Source organism: Lissotriton helveticus, chromosome 6, assembly GCF_964261635.1.
Source record: "Lissotriton helveticus chromosome 6, aLisHel1.1, whole genome shotgun sequence".
In the NCBI taxonomy this organism is placed as follows: Eukaryota; Metazoa; Chordata; class Amphibia; order Caudata; family Salamandridae; genus Lissotriton; species Lissotriton helveticus.
Window position 1 is genome coordinate 1,500,793,158 of NC_136067.1, and position 25,028 is coordinate 1,500,818,185.

The 25,028-nt window shown below is 49.2% G+C and overlaps 1 protein-coding gene across 2 annotated transcripts in view; it reads right to left on the bottom strand.

Moving 5' to 3' along the window:
• PAPOLG (poly(A) polymerase gamma) overlaps positions 1–25,028 on the bottom strand; it is a 522,398-nt gene that overhangs the window by 72,336 nt on the left and 425,034 nt on the right. For both annotated transcript variants that reach the window (XR_013596236.1, XM_078649302.1), the window contains exon 15: positions 17,343–17,452. Coding sequence is in view for 1 of the 2 variants with exons in the window: in XM_078649302.1 (XP_078505428.1) it covers positions 17,343–17,452 (110 nt within the window). In the remaining variant the exon portion in view is untranslated. The remainder of the gene's footprint in view (positions 1–17,342; positions 17,453–25,028) is intronic.

Consider the following 25,028-nt stretch of genomic DNA (forward strand, 5'->3'; position numbering starts at 1 on the left):
CCTGCGCGTCGGTAGGCGTCGTCTGCAGGCGTCCCCTGCGGCTCCGCGTCCGTCGTCGGCGTCGTGCGCCGTGATGACGTCGCTGGAGTATATAGACGCCGCCTCCGCGCGCTGACGTCAGTTCTTTGTACACAGCTTTTCCGCGCCAGAACACGCAGAGCCATGTGAGAACCAACACTGGTGCCATTTGAAACTAGGGCCCTGAAAGGGAGGTCCTTAACCCTAGGTATCAGTTCGCAGAACGGGGAGGGGCGGTAAGGAATCTAATACTAACTACTGTTTCTTACAGATATATCGTTACCGAAGGTAAGTAACTTGTTCATCTGAAAGAAACAGGTTAGTATTAGATTCCTTACCTTAGAATAGATACCCCAGCAATACCAACCCCGGAGGTGGGTCTGCGAACCAATACAATCCTAGACCAGAAAGTCCTGGAGGACCGAACGGCCAAAGAAGCCATCCCTCCGGACTTGACTGTCCAGGCAGTAGTGCCTCGCAAAGGTGTGCAGCGAGGCCCACGTAGCCGCCTGGCAAATGTCCTGCAAAGGGACTCCCCGGCCCAGGGCAGTAGTAGCCGCCGTGGCCAGAGTGGAATGGGCCCTCAGCCCAACAGGAGGCTCCTTCCGAGCCAAAGAGTAGCACGCTTTGATGCACAGAACGACCCACCGAGAGATGGTCCGTTTATGTACCGCCCGTCCCTTCTTCGCACCCACGTAGCCAACAAATAGTTGGTCATCCACCCAGAACTGGCGTGTGCGATCCATATAAAATGAAAGCGCACGTTTTGGGTCCAGACGATGGAGCCGCTCTTCATCCTTTGAAGGATGCGGAGGCAGGAAGAAGGAGGGTAAGGTGATGGACTGCCCGATGTGAAAAGCAGAGACTACTTTGGGCAGGAAAGAAGGTCTAGTTCTCAGAACCACCTTGTCTGGATGAATGGACATGAAAGGAGGCTTGACAGAAAGAGCCTGGAGCTCACTCACCCTCCTGGCAGAGGTGATGGCAACCAGGAAGGCCGTCTTTAAAGTCAGGAGACGGAGAGGACAGGAATGAAGTAGCTCAAAGGGAGCGCACATCAAGAAGGTCAGAACCAGGTTCAAGTCCCACTGAGGCATCACGAACGGAACAGGTGGATACATGTGCGTGATGCCCTTCAAGAATCTCGTTACAATAGGGGACTTGAACAAAGAAGGTTGATCAGGCAGCCTTAGAAAGGCCGAAAGGGCCGAAAGGTAGCCCTTGATAGTGCCCAGAGCAGAGCCCTGCTGGGCAAGAGAGAGAAGAAAGAGGAGAACCTCGGAAAGAGGGGCAGAGAGAGGGTCCACAGCCTTTGCTGTGCACCATGCCACAAATCTGTTCCACCGGCAGGCGTATACCGACTTTGTGGAGGGACGCCTGGCTGCCAGAATCACATCACAAACCTCAGGAGGCAAGTCAAATGGCCTCAACTGTCGCCGCTCAATCTCCACGCATGGAGGTGGAGACTGGACAGGTTCGGGTGGAGGACCGCCCCCTGCTGCTGCTACAGAAGGTCCTCCCGAAGGGGCAGGCGGATCGAGGGACCGACTGACATGCTGAGTAGCTCGGGATACCAGTACCTTCGAGCCCAGTCCGGAGCCACAAGGATAACTTGGGCCCGGTCGCGCCTGATCTTCTTCAGCACTCTGGGCAGAAGTGGTATAGGCGGAAAGGCGTACAACAGACCGCAGCTCCACTCGCGCCGAAAGGCGTCGCCGAGCGAGTGCCGTCTTGGAAACTCCAACGCGCAGAACTGATGACATTGCGCGTTCTCTTCTGTGGCGAACAGATCTAACCAAGGCTCTCCCCATTGCAGAAAGAGGCCTTTCGCCACGTCCGAGTTCAGACGCCATTCGTGATCCACCGAGCACCGACGGCTGAGTTCGTCCGCCCTGGCGTTCAGAGAACCTGCCAGGTGTTGAACCGTCAGAGTCACGCCCTGACGTTCCAGCCATTGCCAGAGACGCAGAGCCTCCTGGCAAAGGGTCCACGACCCCACTCCGCCCTGCTTGTTGCAGTACCACATGGCGGTGGTGTTGTCCGTGAACACCTGCACTACACTCCCGTTGACAACGGGGAGGAATGCCTTCAGTGCTAGGCGAATCGCCAGCAGCTCCAACATGTTGATGTGGAGCCGGGACTCCGCCGGAGACCAGATGCCTCTGATCTCCGCCTCTCCCAAGTGGCCTCCCCAGCCCTGGAGGGACGCGTCCGTCACAACAACGTGCTCCGGTTGGGGAAGGGAGAGGGATCTGCCTCTGACCCAATCGCGGTCCGTAAGCCACCACTGCAACTGTCTCGCAGTGCCCTCCGAGATCAGGACATGGTCGGATAGGTTGCCTTGATGCTGGGCCCACTGAAACTTCAGGTCCCACTGCAGAGCCCGCATCCGCCACCGGGCGTGATGCACCAGAAGGATGCAGGAAGCCATCAGCCCCAGCAGCCGCAGCGTCAACCTGACCGAAACCCGGGAGAACGGCTGAAAGATCGGAATCAGAGCCTGTATATCCCGGACCCGCCGTTCCGGAGGATAAACCCGAAACTGCGCCGAGTCGAGAACCGCTCCGATGAAAAGGAGCTTTTGAGAGGGACACAGGTGTGATTTCGGCACATTGATGGGAAAACCCCAGCTCGTGCAGGAGGTCTGCCGTCATCTGAAGGTGGTGGACGACTGTCTGGGGCGAGCCCGCCTTCAACAACCAGTCGTCGAGGTAGGGGAAGACTGAAACCCCTAACCGGCGCAGATGAGCTGCGACCACCGCCATCACTTTCGTGAACACCCGTGGGGCGCTTGTAAGGCCGAATGGGAGCACGATAAACTGAAAGTGCTCGTGGCCTACCGTGAACCGCAGGTAACGTCGGTGGGCCGGCAGGACGGGGATGTGAAAATACGCATCCTGCAAGTCCAACGCCACCATCCAGTCTTGCGGGTCCAGAGCAGCCAAGACCTGAGCCAAAGTCAACATCTTGAACTTCTCCTTCCGGAGGAAGCCGTTGACGTTCCGTAGATCCAAGATAGGACGTAGGCCCCCCTTGTCCTTCTTGGGTACAAGAAAGTAGTGGGAATAGCAACCACACCCTACTTCTGGCCCAGGAACACGCTCGATGGCCCCCTTGGCCAAGAGGGCCGTAACTTCCTCCTGCAGAAGTGTCAAGTGGTCCCCCGACACACGGTGGTTCTGCGGTGGCATGGCTGGAGGAGTGGTCTCGAAGGGGAGGGAGTAGCCCCTTCGGACGAGCTGCAGCACCCGACTGTCCGATGTGATAGTGCGCCAGCGGGAGTGGTGATGGCGAACCCTGCCACCCACTGGCGTCACATGGGCCTGAAAGCTCTGACTAGGAGGATTTGGAGGCTGATGCTGCGGGGGGAGGTGTGGTCTGACCTCGCCGATGTTCCCGACCGCCTCCACGGCAGAATCCACGGCCGCCACCGCGTTGAGAAGTGTTCTGCGGTGCGTGGCTGGCAGCACGTGTGGGACCACCCCTTCCTTGGCCGCGAAAGGAGCGAAACAAACCCGTTTGCTGGCGCTGGGTCGAGAGACCCAAGGACTTGTCCGTGACCCTGGAGTCCTTGAAGCGCTCCAGCGCGTGGTCCGCTTTGTCGCCAAACAGGCGACTGCCATCGAACGGCATGTCCATCAAAGTATTTTGGACATCCGCCGAAAAGTTGGCGGACCTCAGCCAGGCGTGGCGACGAATCGCCACCGTCGTGGACATCGCTCTGCCCAGCGAGGCGGTCGTATCAAGACCACACCTGATGGAATATCGTGCTGCGTCTCGGCCTTCAATCATAGCCTTGCCGAGCTTTGCCCGTACCTCCTGCGGGCATTCTGGCAGACACTCCGCGACCGTATCCCACAGAGAGTGGGTGTAGCGGCCCAAGAGGCATGCGGTGTTGCAAGACCGCAGTCCCAAACTCAGGGACGAGAAGACCTTTTTCCCATACTGGTCGTACCTCTTTGATTCCCGGTCGGGCGGGGCCGACGGGAATGCGGTCTGGGAAGTTGAGGCCTGGATCACCAGACTCTCAAGGGTGGGATGGGTGGACAGGAACTTGGGGTCGTCCGGACACGGACGGTGGCGTCTGGCCACGTTCCTATCAACAGGCGAACCTGAAGCGGGCCTGGACCACGTGCCCAAAAGAACGTCTGTCAAGGCTTCGTTGAACGGCAGCAGAGGCTCCTGTGGGCATGACTGCGGTTTGAAGACCTCAGTGAGGATGTTAGGCCTCACGACCGCGACGGGGAGCTCAAGGTGTAAAGCCTTGGCCGCCCTCATCAACACCACTGAATAAGCAGCCCCAGCCTCCGAAGCCACAGTAGGAGGCGAGACAAAGCCAGGGTTAGGAGAGTCGTCCAGACCACTGGCGTCACCCAAATCACCTGTCCAGTCCACGTCGTACTGACACTCGCGTGACAGAGGGTCCTCAGACCCCTCCCAACCCTCTCCGTATTCTACATCATCCCCATATTCGGAGTCAACAATGTAGACCGGCTCCTCGGGATTCATGGGCCCCATCGGCGTCGGGCGACGCCGGTCCGACTCCGCGTCCGAAGTCAGAGAGTGGGACGGCGCCGCCCGGAGCCGGCGCCGGAGCACCGGCACCGCGCGGGGGCGGCCCCGATGGAATCGGCGCCGGAGAGGCCGGTAGACCAGCCGGCGTCGACCCTGAAGGACCCTGCGGCGCCGGGGTCGGAGCCGCCGGCGGCGGCGTCGGAGCCGGAGCACCCGACGGCGTCGGGGCAGGGACACCCGGACCGCTAGGGCCCCCGGACGGGAGCACAGGGCCCGAAGGCGCCGTAGGCCCCGTCGGAGGAGACAGTGCCCTCATGGCCATGAGGAACTCCTCTATCTCCTCACGCGACGCGCCGTGCCCAGGGACCGGAGGGTATGGAGCAGGCCGCGCCGGCGACTCACGCAGAGCCGCGGGGGTGGGGTCACCCGAACCCCCGGCCGCATCGCGCGAGCGTCGGGGGCCCGATGACGACGCCCCGACTTCTTGTGTTTCCTACCTGAGGAACCAGAGGAATGGTGACTACTTCCGGAGCGTTCGTGATGGCTCTGCGACCGCTCCCTCGACCGCTCCCTCGACCTCCGGCCGGACCGGGACCGCTCTCGACGTGGGGCCGACACCCGCAGTTCGAGTAGCTTGCGGGACCGCTCCCGCCTAGCCTTACTCGTCAGGGCCCGGCAATCGACACAGTCGTCCACGGCGTGGTCGGGGCCTAGACACCGGAGGCAGAGTCGGTGATGATCCGTGACCGACATCGTGCGGTCACAGCCGTCACAGTTCTTAAAACCGGGCATCCTACCGGCACCGAAATAAGAATCAAAGATTCACAAAAAACTTTGGTCAAAAGACCGGAGTACTGCACTTCTTTTTTCCGCGCCAGTTAGCGCAGATCCGAGAAGAACAAAGAACTGACGTCAGCGCGCGGAGGCGGCGTCTATATACTCCAGCGACGTCATCACGGCGCACGACGCCGACGACTGACGCGGAGCCGCAGGGGACGCCTGCAGACGACGCCTACCGACGCGCAGGGGTACTGCTACGCAAAAGTTTCCGGATCCAGACTGACGCCTGGGGATATTCTAAGGTAAGGAATCTAATACTAACCTGTTTCTTTCAGATTTTGTCTTTAATTTGCTTCCCGAGCTTTCCAATAAGTTAAAGGACTCAGAGTTCATGGGCTGTTTCTTCGTCGGCCAGATATTGACTACTGCCCAATATTATGAGAATAGGGATAAAGATGAGAGGATAAAGTAGAGAAGAACTAGAGATTTAAAGACGAAAGTTCTTTTACAGCAAGCTTATCCGCCTCGTCAGAATCCGCCTCAGTTTCAGCAACCCCCACAGTTTCAGAGATTGTTACAGAAGCCTGAGCCTTATGCTCAGCGATTCTTTCCTGGACCTAATCAGTGTGCTTATTGTAGAGAGTAAGGTCATTACAAGAATAATTGCCTGGCTCTGTTACAGCGTGCGAATGGCGTATCTGGTCAGAGGTCGTGGTGGTTTCCAGCAAGCTAGTATGGGACGTGGTGTGTTACCCCAGAATGAACGTTCCTCTCCCCTTCAGAATTCTGCGAATTATTTTGACAGACAGAATGTTCCGAGTGTTCAGTCTGCACAGTACTATGTTGACGATTATTATGTCGAGAGTCAGAGTGCTGGTTATAATGATAGTTAGGACAGCCACGGGCAAAGAGAGGGAGTAGTGTCAGTTCCAGTAGATCAGAGTGGACCTTATGTTGAAGTGACTACATCAGGTGTGGTACAACCTTTTCTTTTGGATACTGGTGCGACAAAGAGTTCTATTATGCACTCTAAGCTTCCTGGCGCACCTTTGTCTGGCTTGACCAATGTTTCAGTAGGATTTTCAGGCGCCCCAGTTTGTAACCAGATTTCTAATCCTTTGCCCCTTTCTATTGGCCCTTGTAAATTGGAAACTCCTCTTATTCTGACGACTGGTTGTAATGAGAATCTGTTGGGTTTAGACTTGCTGATAAGATTGTATGCAACATTACATTGCTCTCCTTCGGGAGTACATCTTACCCTAGGTAAGAAAGTGATTTCTCCTATGTATTTGTCTAAAGATTGTCTTCCACTGGAATTGCGTTCTCTTCCCGATACACTTTGGGCTACAGGTCCCAATGATGTTGGTCTTTTGCAGATTCCACCTCATGTTGTCACCCTCAAATTGAATGCTAGGCTACCTCGTATCCCACAGTATAAAATATCTAGTGATGGTGAGAGAGCTCTTCTAGCGATCGTCTATGATTTGGTTGAGGAGGGTGTAGTTGAAGAAACGAGAGGTAACGTGTGTAACAGTCGTGTTTTGCCTGTACTTAAGCGTACTGATGCTTCTCAGCCACCTGTGTATCGGTTTGTGATCGATCTCCGGGAAGTGAACAAGATAGTGGTGCCACAGTTTCCTGTTGTCCCGGATATCACTGCTTTGTTGACTGATTCCTGCTTCGACAGCCTGGTTTTTGTGTTATTGACCTGAAGAATGCTTTCTTTAGCATTCCGATTGCTGAGGAGAGTAGAGATATTTTCGGCTTCTCATTAGGAGGTCGAAGCTTCCGGTTTAAGAGAGCTCCCCAAGGTTATTGTGAAAGTCCCTCCATCTATAGTCCGGCATTGAAAACTCAGCTTTGATAGTTTTGTGTTGCCTACTGGTGCTACTCTTATTCAGTACATTGATGATCAGTTGGTTGCCGCTGATGACGAAGAGATTTGTAAAGAGGCTACTCTTTGTTACGACATTTGTCTGATCATAAAAGTGTCACCTTCCAAGTTACAGTATTGCCGACAAGAAGTAACCTACTTAGGTCATCTCTTGTCGAAGGAGGGAAGAAGGTTGACCCCAGAACGAATTCAAGCGATTGCGCAAATGACTGCCATCCACACAGAGAGAAGTGTGCGCTTTCCGAGGTATCACCTCGTATTGCAGACAATGGATCCCTAATTTTTCCCTGTTAGCGAAACCTCTGTTGGCGCTGACTCTTAAAGATACTCTGCATCCCCTCCCTTGGTCTGATGAGTGTCAGAAAAGTTTTTCTGAATTACGTGATGCATTGTGTTCGGCTCCTGTATTGGGTACTCCGGACTACAGTAAGCCTTTCACGTTGTATGTGCACGAGAAAGAAGGTTGTGCATTGTCAGTTTTGACTCAACGATTTGGAGACAAGCAACGCCCATGTGCGAATTTTTCAGCGACGTTAGATCCGGTAGCTAAAGCATTGCCGAGCTGTTTGAGAGCTACAGCGGCAGTTTCTGACAGTCTGGTTTGGTATTGGATAATACGTGGATTGTGATGGTCCCACATGTAGTGGATACCTTATTGAACAGAACTAAGACACAGCACCTTACTAGTGCACGTCTGTCAGGTTATGAGCTGACTCTTTTAGCTAGCCATGTACACATCAAAAGATGCAATGTGTTGAATCCAGCTACGTTGTTGCCGATTTCTGTAGAGTCAGATGTTCAAGAACAGCATGATTGCTTTCTTCGAACAGAGGAAGAAACAAAGGCTAGAGTTGATCTAAAGGATACTCCTCTTGAGAATGTTGATGGTACGTTATGGGTAGATGGTTCGTGTTTTAAGCTTCCGAATGGTGAGACGACTGCAGCGTATGCCGTCACAACTTTACATAAAGTTGTTGAAACAGCGCGCATAGTACAGAATTCTGCGCAAGCAGCAGAGTTGATTGCATTGACACGAGCGTGTGTATAGTCAGAGGGAAAGCGAGTGAATGTCTATACCGATAGCCAGTATGCGTTTGGTGTTGCCCATAGTTTTGGACGTTTGTGGAGAGAAAGAGGATTCCTTACTTCCCATGGCACGAAACTTCAGCATGGGCAGTTAGTGAATGAACTTCTTCAATCACTTACTCTCCCAAAGCAGATTTCAATTGTGAAGTGTAGTGCGCATAAGAAGGTTGTGGATGATGTAGGTCGAGGGAATGCGTTTGCGGATGAAGTTGCGAAGGAAACGGCGAGACATGATGAGCCGTATGTATATGGCGGGTCCTGCAAGATGGGTTGTGGAAAGTCGAATGTGTGAAGACACAATAGAAAGTGTGAAAATGATTCAGGCTGAAGCTACGGATAAAGAAGTGTGTGTGGAGAGAAACTACGGGTATGTTGGATCCGACAGGTTGTTGGGTTGAGTTGTCAGAACACCAGCGATGGTTGTTGCCTGATGCGTATGTGCTCCCAGTGGTTACTATGGCTCATGGAATGGCTCATATCAGTTCGAAAGGGATATGCAAGTTGTTGGCTCCACTATGGCAGAATGCTGGAATTCCTAAATGTGCTGAGAATGTTGTGAAGCATTGTATGATTTGTCTGCAGTATAATCCTGGCAAGGGAACTCCAATTCCAGCTGGTCATTTTGCTCCTCCGACGTATCCGTTTGAAGTGATACAGTTAGATTACATACACATGGAAAGATGCAACAATCTGAAGCATGTCCTTGTGGTTGTTTGCACCTTTTCCAGATGGATAGAGGCCTACCCCCTAAAAGATAATACTGCCTTGTCTACAGCCAAGGTTTTGCTTAAGGAGTATTTCACTAGGTATGGTTTGCCGAGAATTGTATGGTCGGACAATGGGAGTGAATTTGTGGGTCGAGTCATGAAGAAAGTGTGTGTTGGATTGGGAATAAATCAGAAATTCCATGCTGCGAATCACCCTCAGTCAGCGGGTCTTGTCAAATGCTATAACGGCACTTTAAAACTGAAACTAGCTAAGATTCAAGCGAGCACTGGTCTTACATGGCCGGATGCCTTGCCGTTGTCTCTTTTGTCAACAAGGACGACAGTGCATTCTCGTGTGGGACTTAGCCCATACGAAATAGTTTTTGGTCGTCCAGCTAATGTTTGGGGTGTGCCTCGTCCTAAGAAGTACAGTGACATCGAGTACCCTATGTTGGTGGATTACTTACATGACTTGACTGCTAAATTACGTGTTCTCCACCAACAGGTCTATGACAGTTTGCCGACAGCTACTGCAGATCCAGGCCATACGATTCAACCTGGAAACTACATACTTATCAAGAATTTTCAGCGATCCAAGAATTTGGAGCCGAGATGGACTGGTCCCTATTTGGTATTGCTGGTCACCAGAACTGCTGTTAGAGTAGCTGGCAAAAAGAACTGGGTGCATGCCACGCACTGCAAGAAAGTTCCGTTGCCCTTACCGTATGACAAGTGGGTGAGGGATGGAATAGCTGATTCAGAGTGTGAAAGGGTTCCTAGATTCGTACCTTTTAGTGATGCACTTTTGACATGGGCTCAGTCAGAACGCAAGGATGATGATGTTCTGCAAGCTGCTGTGCCTTCGCCTTTGAGACTCGACACGACAAATCCGGGACTCCTCTTCAAGGATCAGACTGTGCCTGGCAAAGAGCGCTACAATCTGAAATCGAAAAAGGACATTTGAAATGGACAAATACAAATTGAATTTTTTTATGTAGTGAATTGCACCTTGTCAGATCAAGAGACTTTTACTTTTTCGAGTCACCATCCGGACTCAGCTGCAGGGTCGCGGTACAGCCTTAAGGGGAGAGCCGCGTATTGACACAAGGTCTGTGGTTCAGGGTCGTTAGTACGATCTTGACGCACACTTAAGTGAAGAAGGTAATAGCCGCGAGCAGCACGTTAGAGGATGGAGTCTTTTGAGTCTAACAAGGGTGTTAAAAGTCTATTTCAGAGCGGAAATGTGTATATTGGTTCGTAGAAAATGTTTAATAATGTGTTCTCTTATGCTTTTGAATATTACATTGGTTTGTGTGGGTTGGATCTTCTATGTTTCACATCAGACGCTTGCATCTACCTCCCAACCTACTCTTTCTTTTTCTACTGTTTCCCCACATGAGTTTCATACGTTGCCTGAACATGAACAGACACAAAGATTAGAATGTGTGAACAATTCGTTTATACAGATGTTGCATCAGAATCAGCTAGTTGTAAATACCACGAATTGTTGGGTGTGTGGTCTTATGCCACATACGACTGATAAGGGAATGCCATATTTAGTTTTGCCTTTTTCACCTAATGGGTCAGTATGGGCACTCCAGTCAATGTTTATCTATGCGAATGAAGCATCTCCTGTACGTTCTGTCAAAGAGAATGCGAATAATAATGCTTTGATACAGGGAATAGTAGATATGGTCAGAGATATTGATGCATATAATGCTATCCCTAAAGATGAGGTACGAGCATATGTTGGTTGGAACAAGAGATATAGCATTCGTTTGACAGAAAGAGACAGAAAAGGTCTCCTCCTATTTGGATTGTACCCCACCGAGGTCATTTTTGTCAGCAAGGTAATGGTCAGAATTCAAGAGCTCAGCTTGGTAAGAGTGTGTGTGTTCACACCTATGTCTATACGTCCCAGAAATCTCCACCGTTCGTGCCAGCCAAAGGCACGTATTTTGTTTGTTACGACAGAGCATATACATGCACATGTTAGGTGGCATTTTTGCTTCCCCCTACATACACAGCTGCTTTCAACTACCATAAGACAAGATATGGTGGAGGTGTTATCGATGGGAAAGACACTGCCACACAAGAAGTTGGAGACTTCTTTAAGGGTTTCCTACCCTTTTGGGGTCCTTTGGCTAATGGTAGGACTATTCGTCAGCTTACGAGAGTGGTCGAAGCCACTATAAATGAGACTGCAGGTGCTCTTAGCAATATTACAGCTGAGCTTCAAGCGGATCGCCTTATGACATTACAGAACCGCTTTGCTTTAGATATTATACTTGCAGATAGGGGTGGAGTATGTAAAATGATCGGGTCTAGTTGCTGCGTTTTTATTCCAGATAACGCCCCGACAGTGTACCAAGTCATCTTAAGGTTACATAAGTCTGCTGAGTCTATACATGTAGATGAAGGGAACTGGTCGCTGATAGGATGGTTTTGGGAAATGCTGTCCAAATGGGGATGGAAGATTCTGATGTTCCTTGGTATGGCTTTAGCGATTCTTTTCTCGTGTTGCTTATGCATCCAGTGTGGTCCCGCCATTTGTGGCCTTTGTGCTGCGATCTGTGTGAGAAGACCTGTCCCGAGAGAAGTGAAGGATAATAAGATGATGTTACAGCAACACCTTAATGACCTGATGAGAATAGATATAGACCTGGATAAAGATTGACGTGAGTTTAGGTTATTGCCTACGTAATGGCAAAAGGAGGGTCTGAGGTTCCGTGGTTTTCGGGACCGGACTCCATTTTGTTTGCGTTGTCTGAAGACGCCATTTTATGTTGCCCTCACGTAGGCCTAGGTGGTAAACGAACGAAGTTGCATGGGCCTTGTTGTTCATGTAAGCATTAGCAGGCCCTTTTCGATTTGCGAGTGAACTGCAAAGATGCTGACCCCGTCACCTGAAACTGACCCTTTTCGAAGCCAGTTCTCTAGCTGATCGTTGTCTGAATTCCCAATCAATTTTCAGGATATCGTTAACTTTTAGTGCTCTTGCACATACCTTATCCTACTCAATATCTGGATTGCTCTTTCCTTTATGTCTTTTCATTACATGGGTAGTGCTTTTCAATTATGGGTTTGTCCGGCTTGTGGTAATCGAATTTGGGACAGTTCTAATAATTAACTTATGGGTTGGTACGATGTAAAGTGAGCTTTTTGGAATGTAATAATGTATGTGAAATGTATTCTATTGGTCAGAATTTACCGCAGTGGGTGTGCATTTGTAAGTGATCGAAAGTTGCATAAAAAGAGATGTCTTGCTCTACGAAGGTTGAGCAGTCTCCTGAGTCGTACACCGTGTTGTATTGCTTGGTTTACTGTTACTAGCTGCAGCTAATAAAGTTGATCTCTGACGCCACCTAGAAGTATTCCGTGTCTCTGTATGCCAAAACAGGTGGAACTCGAAGACTTCGGGTTTGTCCCTGGCACCGCTGGGTTCTAAGAAAACCCGGTTCTTCAGGCTGGCGGTGTGCGTGGACTGGCGCTCGGTTGGCGGTGTGTGAGTAGTTACTTGATGCTGGTCACTACACACTGCTAGCTGAGCCCCACTCCATGCAATCCATCAGTTTGTGTAGTTGCTGTGTCAGGAATGTGGGCGTGCGAAAGTGATGGGCCCTTGAATGGCGCTGTCTGCTGGTGGAAGTGTTGTAATGTGATGGGCCCACGGCTGGCTGTGTGAATGTTTTGTATGTGTCACATGTATGAAAGGTATATGAATGGCCTGTAAAGAGGTTGGTGCCTTGTCGTGGCTTTACAGCTCACGAGCTGCGAGTCAATGGTTCAGTTTCTAGTCCTTTCAATTATTAACAGTGCATTTCATTTTTGTGAAATCTCTTGTTAATAAAATGTTATAAACTAAACCAGCACTCTCCCTCGTGCCAAATCCAACCAGTGTGTGTGTGCGTTTGAGGAATAGATGGCTGTGCAGGAATCTTTGTCTATTTAGTTTCTCTGCCAAGGTGTACATTCCAGTACATGGTGATGTCCCTCTGGTGAATTCTAACAAGTGTTTTTATCCACAATGTCGTGCAAAACTCCGTGTCGGTCACATTTTCCTTGCAATATTGTGCCAAAATTGTCACGCTGCAGAACTAAACAACTAATTTTGTCAAAACTATCTGGTTTTGCTAGGGGGGTCACCTGGGTTTTTGTTCCCTTGCTCGGCGGCCATATAAAGAAACCTACCAAACCCACACATTTCTGAAAACTAGACTCCCGGGGACTTCCAGGGAGGTATGGCTTGTGTGGATCCCCCAGTGTTTCCTTACCCAGAATCCCTTGCAAAGCTTGATTTTAGCTGAAAAACAAAATCAGCTTTTTGACGTGTGTGGGAAAGTGTGGCATCACCATATCTCACACAAATTTACTACCACCCAGCGTTCCCCCAGGTCTCCCGATAAAAATTGTGCCTCACTTGTGTTGGGGGCCCAAGTACCTGCGACTGCCACACAAGTGAGGCACCATTTTTATCGGGAGACCTGGGGGAACGCTGGGTGGTAGGAAATTGTGGATCCACGTAGATTCCAGAACTTTCCACCACAGAAATGTGGGGAAAACTTGTTTTTTGTCAATTCTTTAGGGTTTCTGGGTAATAGAACCTAGTGGGAGGCAGTCAAATCACCCCATCCTGGATTCCCCTGGGTGTCTAGTTTTCAAAAATGTATAGGTTTGCTAGGTTTCCCTAGGTGCCGGCAGAGCTAGGGTACAAAAACTACAGCTAGGCAATCTGCCAAAAAAGGGTCATTTTTCACTGCGAGATTGAGGTGTGACCACGTTGCGTTTTGCGCCGTTTCCTGTCGCGGGCACAAGGCCCCACACAAGTGAGGTACCGTTTTTATCAGGAGACTTGGGGTAATTCGGATTTGTAAATCAACTGTTACTACCTATTGAGTTTTCATGCATTTCTCCCTTCCAAATGAAAGACATTGTGTAAAAAATAAGTCATTTTGAAAAATGACCAATAATTCTCATGCTAGTATGAATATTCCCAATTTTGAAAATGTGCAAATAAGTACTGTTTCTAAACTCTATAATTTGTACCCATTACAGAAATACATAGGTGTCTTTCCCCCCCATTTTTCCATGTATACATTTTCCCAGATTAATTGCTCTATACCCAGTACATAATAAAATACCATTACCACCATCTTACCACCATCCTCCATCATTACCACCATCCTCCATCTTACCACCATCATCCATCATTACCACCATCATCCACCGTTATTACAGTTACCGTTACCACTGTTACACCATTACTACCATCATTACTATTACTACCACCATTACCAGTTAAAAGCGTTACTGTTACCACCATTACCTTTACTACCATTATTACCATTACCCTTATTACCATCATTACCACACTACCACCACCCTTACCAACAATACCATTACCACCATTACCACACTGCCATTACCACCCTTACCACCACCACCCTTACCGGCCCAATTATTTCAGAGATAACACCCTTATGATGATGGGTAGCATACACATTTGTTGGTCATGGACACCAGGCGTAGCTTTCCGGAAGAAATAGTGTTTATTATGGACGAACATAAATACTGATGAGTGTCTTAATTTTCTATGGTCTGGATCATGCCCTCTTCTCAGGTCTTGAGCTGATCCTGCACCCAACAGACATTTTCACTCTGACTCCTGCAGTCCCACACTTTGTAGAGTCAGCACCAATTACTGCTCAGGCTACAAATGCCATTCTTCTTTTATGGTCCACTGTTCACACACATGTGACTGATAAAGGAGGGACTACAACATGATCAATTTCCTTGTGGCTTAGTAGAGTGTGTTCCCCTCCACTTTCAGCACCCTACTGCCCATAGAATCCATGTTTTGTTGTGGTGAGACCAGTTTGCCATTTAGGTCTGCTCTCAGTGTCCCCAGGGAGGTAGCGTTGTCTGCTTGGAGTTCCTCCTGTAACTCCTTCAAGTCATGTAGGGAAGAGCGGATATCTTTTGTAAGAGACATGGGGTCATTCTAATCTCTACAGATGTGTGACCAGTTCGATGCTCTCTGGGGGTAAAATAGCGGGACACCCTGTGGCTTTAGTGTTTCTTCGGTGGCATAAAGAGTCTCAGAGTCTGTATATGTAGACGGGCCCTCTCCTTCAGGGCCCCTTACTGAGAGTTAGTGCAGGAACCACAGCGGGGGCGCCGCCAACAAATCACTCTGCGCCCCAGACTGGTACGACAATGCTCGAGCTCATACCCGTTCCTTCAGGGGTCCGGCCCTTCTCTAGAGTTCTTCAAATATCTCACTCTGCACTGCAGTAGGACTTCAGCATCTCCAGTGCAATGTCAGCCTTCAACCAAGTTGATCACCGCCACATAGCCCTAACGAAGCACATTCGGCCCCCCATCATGACTTGCTGCTCCCTGCCCCTCAGCAAGACAGGTCTTTCTGGTGTAGCCCCGGGCTCTCCCTTCCAGAGATGCAGGCTGCCTCGTGGCACTGTAGCTCATCACCATGTCAGGGTCAGTCACCGAGAGAGTCTCCACAGTCTGGGCTTTTTCTCTACAGTGTGCCCTCTTCATCTAGGCCCGACGATTAGCCGTATGCTCTTCTGATCGTAGTGGCGAGTCTTCAGGCCGCCATTTTGGGGTCAGGTATGTCGCAGTACAGGTTTACCTAAGTCTCCACAACGACTTCCTCGCCTCCTCCAGTTTTGTTGCGGATACTTGCTGGTAGCTGGGGCCCACCCACAATGACGTGGTTGCCTCTATCATCAGGGGCACCGAGGCGAAAGTCCTCGCACAGAGGCTACAGGACCAGGACATGTCCAACTGCTGCCCCAGGCGCACGCCTTCTTCTCTGCTTGCGGTCTATTAAATCCTGGTAAGTTCTTGTACTGGTGGTCAGGCATTCGGCGGGCCCCGTATAGGTCCCCAACCCGTCTCTGCCACGTGTCACAGGCTCCAGTCATGGTTATTTGTGCAGCTGTAGGCCTGGTTGCGGGTCCTGTGCTGTTTCAGTCATCTCGGCATCGTCCACCATCCGGCCCAATAACTTCTTCAGCTGGCTCCATCTGTGTGGGGGCCTCTTCCTAGGGTTTACATTGCACTACAGTTTAGCCGCTGGCACCCTACACCTCTCCATATCCCTTTGGTTGCTGTCATGTAGCAGAGCAGCCGTGGATCGCCTCTACATAGCCATCTTGGCTGGCCCCAAATCTATTTTGAATGACACTTTGTGAATAACTCGGAAGGTTTTGCTGGCAGGTGCTAAAGTCAGTCAATAGTTAAGCAATATTATCGATGAGGAGGGCACTTCTCGGTAGTTCATCGGGACAGAGCTCCAAGCAAAGAGGAGGACCATACTCTCCACCCCATCCAATAACTACCCAGGAGTGCCTACCCCTTTGACATATGGGTGTTTTACAATGTAGACAAAGAAATAAGTCTGAACAATTTTGCAGTGGTTTGTTAAAGGGGTGGAAAGAAAAATGGGGGTGGGAGGTCCCAAAACTAGTTTTTCGACCAATGCATTTTCCATAGACATTGTACTCTGCTGTAGCAGTGAAATGGCTTAACGAATTTTTAAAGAAAATTAGCAGGACTATAGATTATGGTGTGCAAATGATATTTTGGTAGATGTAATTTTGTTAAGCGGTTTTAAAGCTGTAAGGCATTAAAACTTAGATCTTGATTTTTAAGGCTATTTACTCAGTCATTAGCCAATCCTACTGCTTTGTCATCTGATATACCCCGGTACATTCCTCTGCCCATTAGATCACTAAGGTCACACAAGATTTGCTCTGTCCAAAATGACAGTACCTAAATATTTATGAATACAATATACATATTGTAGACAAATTCCATTTAGAGTTAAATTGCATTGCAACCACATTTAAAAGAAATTCATGCGATCTCACAGGGTATGGAACACCTTGAATTTAATAATAGGTGAAGCAACATTAGCTTTGGTTTAATAGATTTGTGTCAGAAGATCTGTATATTCACTTTAAAATGTTTATTAAAGTAAAAAAAGATAAACTATATGCAGTACCATAAAGATATCACACTCCAGGAGTGGAGGAATGCATGCGCTTTGCTTCGTACGATAAATGTGTTATCAAGGACACAGACACTTAGCATAGACACTTCGCATGACTAAAATCATTTACTTCTTAATTTTAAAGCAATTTTACAAAACTAAACATTGAATGATATTGAAGACAAAATTCGTCCCGCTTTTACGTTGCCTACATGATCACAGTTCAATTAAAAATACAATTTCAAAAGTGAAAAATTGTATTGTAAACAAACAAGGGGGTTAGCTTCAGGAGAGTTTAACTGTTCGAATAATTGTTCTCATTTACCTGTATCAGTGAATGACTGGATATCGTACGTCAAATCGATATTAACACTTTCCGAATTTTCAATTTTCTTAAATTTTATTCCAAGGAACCACATAGATATATACTCCTTCCTGAAACATTTGACACAGATTAAGTCAAATCACAGTTTTGATGGGATAAAAATATTACTCCTTCCCCTTTTATATGCCACTCACGAAAAGAAGCCCAGACTTAAACAAATCACTAAGGGCAGTCCACATGTATAATTTAATTCTCATACCAGCATCCACTCACATCTGACAGAAGTCCCAGATTCTTGCTCCACTTTCACCTTTACATAACATCACCATCTGTAAAAGCTGTGCCTTTTTCTTGTTGATCACATTTCAGCTCAAATGGCAGTAGCCAATTCACAAATATCATTGTAAGAGTAATCAGAAACGTATTTCAGCAAGCCGCCTTCTATGGAGCAGATTTCAGACCTTTGTAATTAGGTGGTACTGCTCAAATTCCGAGTGTCAGGCTTCTTGTAACCTCCACCCCCCAACTCATGGAGGTTTTCCACCAGGCATAAAATTTTCAAGCGTTAAACATACTTGGACACTCCAGTCTCCAAAGGAAAAATACATGCAGAGAATCCCCTACACCTTTTATACAGTTAGTCCAGTCTTTTTTTGTGCAGTATAAATAGGATGGGAAACAATAAAAACAAATATCAAAAAGGACTAGCTAGGTTAGTAGAATATAGAAGACTCTATAGGTACGTCGAGAAGCAACATAAAGTGGGGAAAAGCATTGTTTTCCTCATAAAGCCCTCACCCACCGACCTAGTCGGTGGCATGCTTCATCATCGGGCCCACCACAGTGGCACCGAATGTGCCCCGGGTGTGCTTCAACGCCAGGAGACTGCGGAGCTGGTATGTTGCTGAGTGTGCAGTGAAAAAGGGTGAGACAGTGTAAATTAAAAGCTATGCAAGAGGTCCCAGCACCCGAGGGTAGTTTATCTTTAATGAACTGGGCCTTTGCTAGCAAATAAAAAGGCAAGGAGACGTGGTGGAGTGCTGATTATGACCTCCAGCGTCTAGTGCGGTCTACATGTTTCAGCCAGTGCCTTGTTGAATTTAAGCTGGCTTTCCTCAGGACCATTTAGTATGTGCAGGGTGCAAAAATAAACTTAATTTAAGTGAGGGCGGCGCCCGTTATGAGCTCATAATGGGCGCCGCGGAAGGACGAATAGGTCCAAGGAGGAACCAGACCGAAAATCTCGGTCTCTTTCTCTGCCAAGCGACCCATGAAGCTTTTTACAAGGAAAAACAGATCAAGCTTGAGGGAATCCCCTCAAAACAGTTATAGCGCCTTAGCGAGCGCGACACATAGCCAAATTACCACCCTCACTTAAATTAAGTTTATTTTTGCACCCTGCACATACTAAATGGTCCTGAGGAAAGCCAGCTTAAATTCAACAAGGCACTGGCTGAAACATGTAGACCGCACTAGACGCTGGAGGTCATAATCAGCACTCCACCACGTCTCCTTGCCTTTTTATTAGCTAGCAAAAGCCCAGTTCATTAAAGATAAACTACCCTCGGGTGCTGGGACCTCTTGCATAGCTTTTAATTTACACTGTCTCACCCTTTTTCACTGCACACTCAGCAACATACCAGCTCCGCAGTCTCCTGGCGTTGAAGCACACCCGGGGCACATTCGGTGCCACTGTGGTGGGCCCGATGATGAAGCATGCCACCGACTAGGTCGGTGGGTGAGGGCTTTATGAGGAAAACAATGCTTTTCCCCACTTTATGTTGCTTCTCGACGTACCTATAGAGTCTTCTATATTCTACTAACCTAGCTAGTCCTTTTTGATATTTGTACATATAACCCAGGGGATCTGGCCTAGCTTACCTAGTCCTCTCTCTCCCTTTGATCTAATCAAACAATAAAAACAAGCATTTACAATGCAATGGTTTCACCTTTTGAAAAGTTTGAGCTTTTGGCATTGTAAATGACAAAGTTTATATTTATGTGTTGGTTTTGAAAACAGATAAATAAATGGCATTGGCATTTACAATGCCAATAGTTTAATCTCTGGCAAATGCCACACAAAAACACACAGACCCACACACACCAACAGAGCCCCCACCCGCCCCCACACACACACAGACAGAGCCCCACACAGACACACAGAGCCACACACACACACACACACACAGAGCCACACACACACACACACACACAGAGCCACACACACACACAGAGCCACACACACACACAGAGCCACACACACACACAGAGCCACACACACACACCCCCAGAGCCACACACACACGCAGGGAAGCAAGCACAGCGAGGGGGCAGGGAAGCAAGCACAGCGAGGGGGCAGGGAAGCAAGCACAGCGAGGGGGCAGGGAAGCAAGCACAGCGAGGGGGCAGGGAAGCAAGCACAGCGAGGGGGCAGGGAAGCAAGCACAGCGAGGGGGCAGGGAAGCAAGCACAGCGAGGGGGCAGGGAAGCAAGCACAGCGAGGGGGCAGGGAAGCAAGCACAGCGAGGGGGCAGGGAAGCAAGCACAGCGAGGGGGCAGGGAAGCAAGCACAGCGAGGGGGCAGGGAAGCAAGCACAGCGAGGGGGCAGGGAAGCAAGCACAGCGAGGGGGCAGGGAAGCAAGCACAGCGAGGGGGCAGGGAAAGCAAGCACAGCCAGGTGGCAGGGAAGCAAGCACAGCCAGGTGGCAGGGAAGCAAGCACAGCCAGGTGGCAGGGAAGCAAGCACAGCCAGGTGGCAGGGAAGCAAGCACAGCCAGGTGGCAGGGAAGCAAGCACAGCCAGGTGGCAGGGAAGCAAGCACAGCCAGGTGGCAGGGAAGCAAGCACAGCCAGGTGGCAGGGAAGCAAGCACAGCCAGGTGGCAGGGAAGCAAGCACAGCCAGGTGGCAGGGAAGCAAGCACAGCCAGGTGGCAGGGAAGCAAGCACAGCCAGGTGGCAGGGAAGCAAGCACAGCCAGGGGAAGGGGAACCAGGGGGCGGGGGAGCAAGCACAGCCAGGGGGCAGGGAAACAAGCACGGGCAGGGAAGCAAGCACAGCCAGGGGAGCAAGCACAGCCAGGGGAGCAAGCACAGCCAGGGGGCAGGGGAGCAAGCACAGCCAGGGGGCAGGGGAGCAAGCACAGCCAGGGGGCAGGGGAGCAAGCACAGCCAGGGGGCAGGGGAGCAAGCACAGCCAGGGGGCAGGGGAGCAAGCACAGCCAGGGGGCAGGGGAGCAAGCACAGCCAGGGGGCAGGGGAGCAAGCACAGCCAGGGGGCAGGGGAGCAAGCACAGCCAGGGGGCAGGGGAGCAAGCACAGGGCTGCAAAGGGGTGGTGCTGTATAGAAACACACACAAGTTAGCCCTATGCATTAAAGGAGCAGATTAGTAAAATCACATTTAGATTTGGGGCTATATCGAGGCACAGGGCTGCAAAGGGGTGGTGCTGTATAAAAACACACACAAGTTAGCCCTTTGCATTAAAGGAGCAGATTAGTAAAATCACATTTTTGCACAAAAATTAGGTAGTCGAGGTTGCATTGTACCGGTGACATCAAGGCTCAGAGGGGGACCCTTCAGCATGTTTGCAGATTCTGTTCAGTGCAGCCTTAGGGAGGCCAGCAGTGATGTTAAAACCAAGAATATGAGTGCCTGGTAGGTAGTACTCCCCATTAGTGCTTATACTGCTGAGGTCATGTGAAAGCAAGTTGAGTGGACTTGCTTCCACTTGAATTATGCAATTAATGAATGTGCACACATCTTCAACCACAGAAAACAAGGGGGTCTCTACCTAGGAGCAAGTTGACAATTTGAAAATATAATTAATTTGCACAGGGATGATCTGGGAATCTGACGCAGTCACGACATGTGTGGTCTATGCAACCAGGATTCACGACTCCACGAAAGGGCCCCATCTGCCGAAGAAGCCTCACGTTCCTATTAAACATTTATGCCAGCACTGTGAACACTTATCGGGGACGACTTTGTAGCCTTGCCCACTCTTGGAAATGGGCACTGTTAGGATCTTCAGCATGAAGGTGCCCAAAGCTGGGTCTAGAGTAAGGCTGGAAAACATCCAACCGCTATGACCCTAAACGTGTCCGCACAGAGACTCGGAATGGCTGCCCGGAGCCAGCAGTTTGAAACACTGGACATCAAAGGCCAATGGGGGTTTAAAGGAGTGACGGGAGAGGGAACGGATTTGCGGACGGAGCAAGCATAGACAGGAGGGAGGAGGTGGGGGAAAAGGTTTTAAACGCGCACATGCGCTATCATGCTGCTGCTTACCTGATCGCAAATATAAACTCCTTCCTGGCAACTTCAATTGCGCAGCCCACCCCTGGAGAATACTTTTGGTAACCGACCAAAACAAGGCGACCAAAAAAACAAAACAAAAATAGGAACCGCCCACCACCGCAATGACGTTGTCAAAGGGGCAGGGTGAGATAAAAAAATAAATAAAATAAAATCGCCGGAACGCCCACGAATCGCCTCGGTGAATGACGGACAGATCTCTCTTCCAATGGCTAGCCTCCATTTATGGAGCTAGCCAATGGAAGAGAGAGGCGGAACTAAGGCCATACTGTTCTAACATAAGATTTCGCCTGCGCGAAACGCTGCTGCGCAGCTGTTCGCCAGGCGAAACCTAAAAATGGCGGCCGCAAGCTACCGAACTTTTCGGAATCGAGGGCGTGTTTGGCCATCCCCAAAAGGGGCGAAGCTAAAAAAAGTGGAAAGGACAGCACCAACACACCCCCGAATCCGTAAAAGACGGAGCTTCTTTGGAGGGACGCCTCTCTCCTCCAATGGCTGGCCTCCGTTTAGGAAGCTAGCCAATGGAGGAGAGACGAGGACAGAGGCGGGTTTAAGCTGCCACACTAAGACACATTAATTCTCCGGACTTCCGGCTGGCAAGCCAGCCTACCGTCCCTCGACCTAAAAATGGTGCACGCTTTGCACATGACGGTTCACAGTTGCTTCAAAGAACCACGTCATAGAAATATCAAAGTTTCTGCAGATTGCTGGTGTACGCTATGATATGCGACACTTAGTGTAAATAGTTGCTCCTCAGTCGGCCCCCGTAAGACGCAGAGTCTCGACCCGCCGACAGCGCAACTCGAAATCCAGCATTGAAGCATTTTGAAAAATAACTGCTTTGTTGCCTCTCTATGTAATGTAATTTATGTATACTTGTAAAGCGCACTGTTACCCCGTTACGTGGCGTCCTGGCGCTGTATACCGCTGGGGAACCCGTCCTGGCTTTCCCTGTGAAGGGTGAAGCCAGGCATCCCCGGCGCTGCTAGGGCCGATGTGGAGATTAAGCAAGCTATTGCCCAGAGTTGCAGAGTGGGACCCATGGTTAGCGTAGGCACCTAGGCGAGAATTATCGAGTCCACGGACATTGACCAAAGACACTGCCGCGTCGGGAATTGAACCCTGGTCCCGGGTTGACCTCTGCTTCAGGGTCTGCCGCTTCTAACCCTTGAGCCACACTTCTCTATGTGCTTGTTTGTGGACTAAAAGTTTAGTTTTGTGGTAGTGGACCAAAGAGGTGGGCAACTGTAATTGAGTATTTTATTAGGATATTGTGTATAGCAAGGTGGTGCAACTTTTCTTTCCCCTACTGCCATTCCCTTTATTCCTGCTTTTGTTGTAGGCTGGTGTATGAAGAAAACTTTCCTGTCCTCGTCATAATGATGGTACTAAACCAAGTGCTGTGCGGCTCCTGTGCTGTACATGACACGGATTGCCGTAGCCGTTGTGTGACGTGTTAAGGATGGCTTACTTTACTACACAATCCAGACATGGCAGGATGGCCACCCGGCAGTAGCTGGTGGGGTTGTTGGGGGTCAAGGGTAGGTTTCTTAAGTTAGACCTGGAGTAGGCAGTGTTGTTTCCAGGGTCCGGGAGAGACAAAGTTATTCTCGTGCACACGTTTCTGGGGCTAGAGGTTGGCGGTGTGGCTTGGCTTGTGGTGAACCGTGCACTTATACACTTATCTCAAGTGCATCTCCTCACAATCACTCACTAAAGTGAGCGCCATCTGAACCGAGAGGACAGGACAGCGAACACTGTCTAAGGTGTACAGGCTGAAATGTTCTCACAAAGTACGCAAAGACGCCCCTGCAATAACAAGGCAGTCCACTCAGGTAAAATAAAATATGCTAGCACAGACCGGAAATGGGATGTTGAAAAAACACGGCAATGCAGGCAGATTATGCCAGGCTGCCATAATATGCATGCATTGCTGTTATTGGCAGGTAAATTCCACCCGTTTTAATATCCTCGCGTATGTATTCAGGGATCCTGAGTTTATGGAGATTTTTTTCCCCAGCAAAAAATGTTTAAAACTTATTTATTTAGTTCAAACCAAGCCTGGCTGAAGTCATACGAGTAGTTTTTTGCAAACTGGGACACAATTTAGCAATTGTTTCTCTCCCTCTTACACTTGATAAAATGCTTCTATTATGGCCAGCAATACGAGTGTTGGTATTGCAAAAACTCAAGTGCACTGCTAAAAGCGTCTCGCGCTATTTGCTGGCGAAGTCTGACACCTGCCCTGGGTGAAATGGAAAAATATTTTCTAGGATGGCAGTTTATTTAATATGTATTCTTTTTTTTTTTTTAACAATTGACCAAACGATGAGGACATGTGAAATTTCGTAGATATGATGTAAGGGATTCGCCTAAGTAGATAACACCACAGAGAGTAATGCTGTCATTGCAGTTTTTTCCCCGATCAACTTGGAGTGAGTTTATTTGTCCAATGGTGGCATGTTGCTAAATGTGTTTGCTTCCGACAACACCAGAGCACGATGATGAATTATATCGATTTAAATAACCTTTCTGGATAGCAGATGGGGAAACAGGTTGTGTGTGTGTGTCAAGGTGCACTAAAACAGTATTGCCAGAGCGAGATGTACTGGCAGTCCGAATGTGAATGCATGCATGGAAATCAATTCATTGCAGATTAGAACTTGGCAGTGGAGTGCTCTGTCACAGTACAGAAAATAAGTCCTTCTCGAGCCTCAACAGCATGATAGAACAGTCCCTGTGTACATCGCGCTGCTCAGTGATGCGTCCTGTTGGGCTGGGGTGCTTGCACAGCCTGGTTGCATTGATGCAAGACTGGGCATTATTTTTAATGCACATTTTCCCTTTGTTAAACTGTTTCCCCATGCAAACCAGGAAGTAAACTATCACATATAAAATACTTCTTTTACAAAGGTATTCCGTTTTTTGTGGCAGTCTCAGTATGATTATAGTGCGTACTCGTATAGGAGCGCTTGATTCTGCTTAGTTATGTTTTGACCAGGACCAGTTGGTTAAAGAAAGTTAATGGAACACACTTGCTCCATCTTGATTAGCAGGTCTTCCTCTTGTCTCTACTGCATTCAAATGAGAGCAAACAGGCTCTTATCGTTCTCATCCCACCCCTTCCAGTTCCAGGTCCGGCATTAATTAATTTATGTCTCTGGGTGCCCCCAGACTAAGTAAGAGGAGATAAATGCTGAGGGGAGACAGGAGGAGGAGGAATCCTGAAATAAAATTATGATTGTATAAACAAGCCTGTTTTTAGAATCCGTAAACATTCATCACAAGTAGCCTGGCACAGGCAATTTGTCTGCGTCCTGCCTGTCCCTCACCACCAATAAGGACAACATTTGAAGACGGAGATCTAAATTTG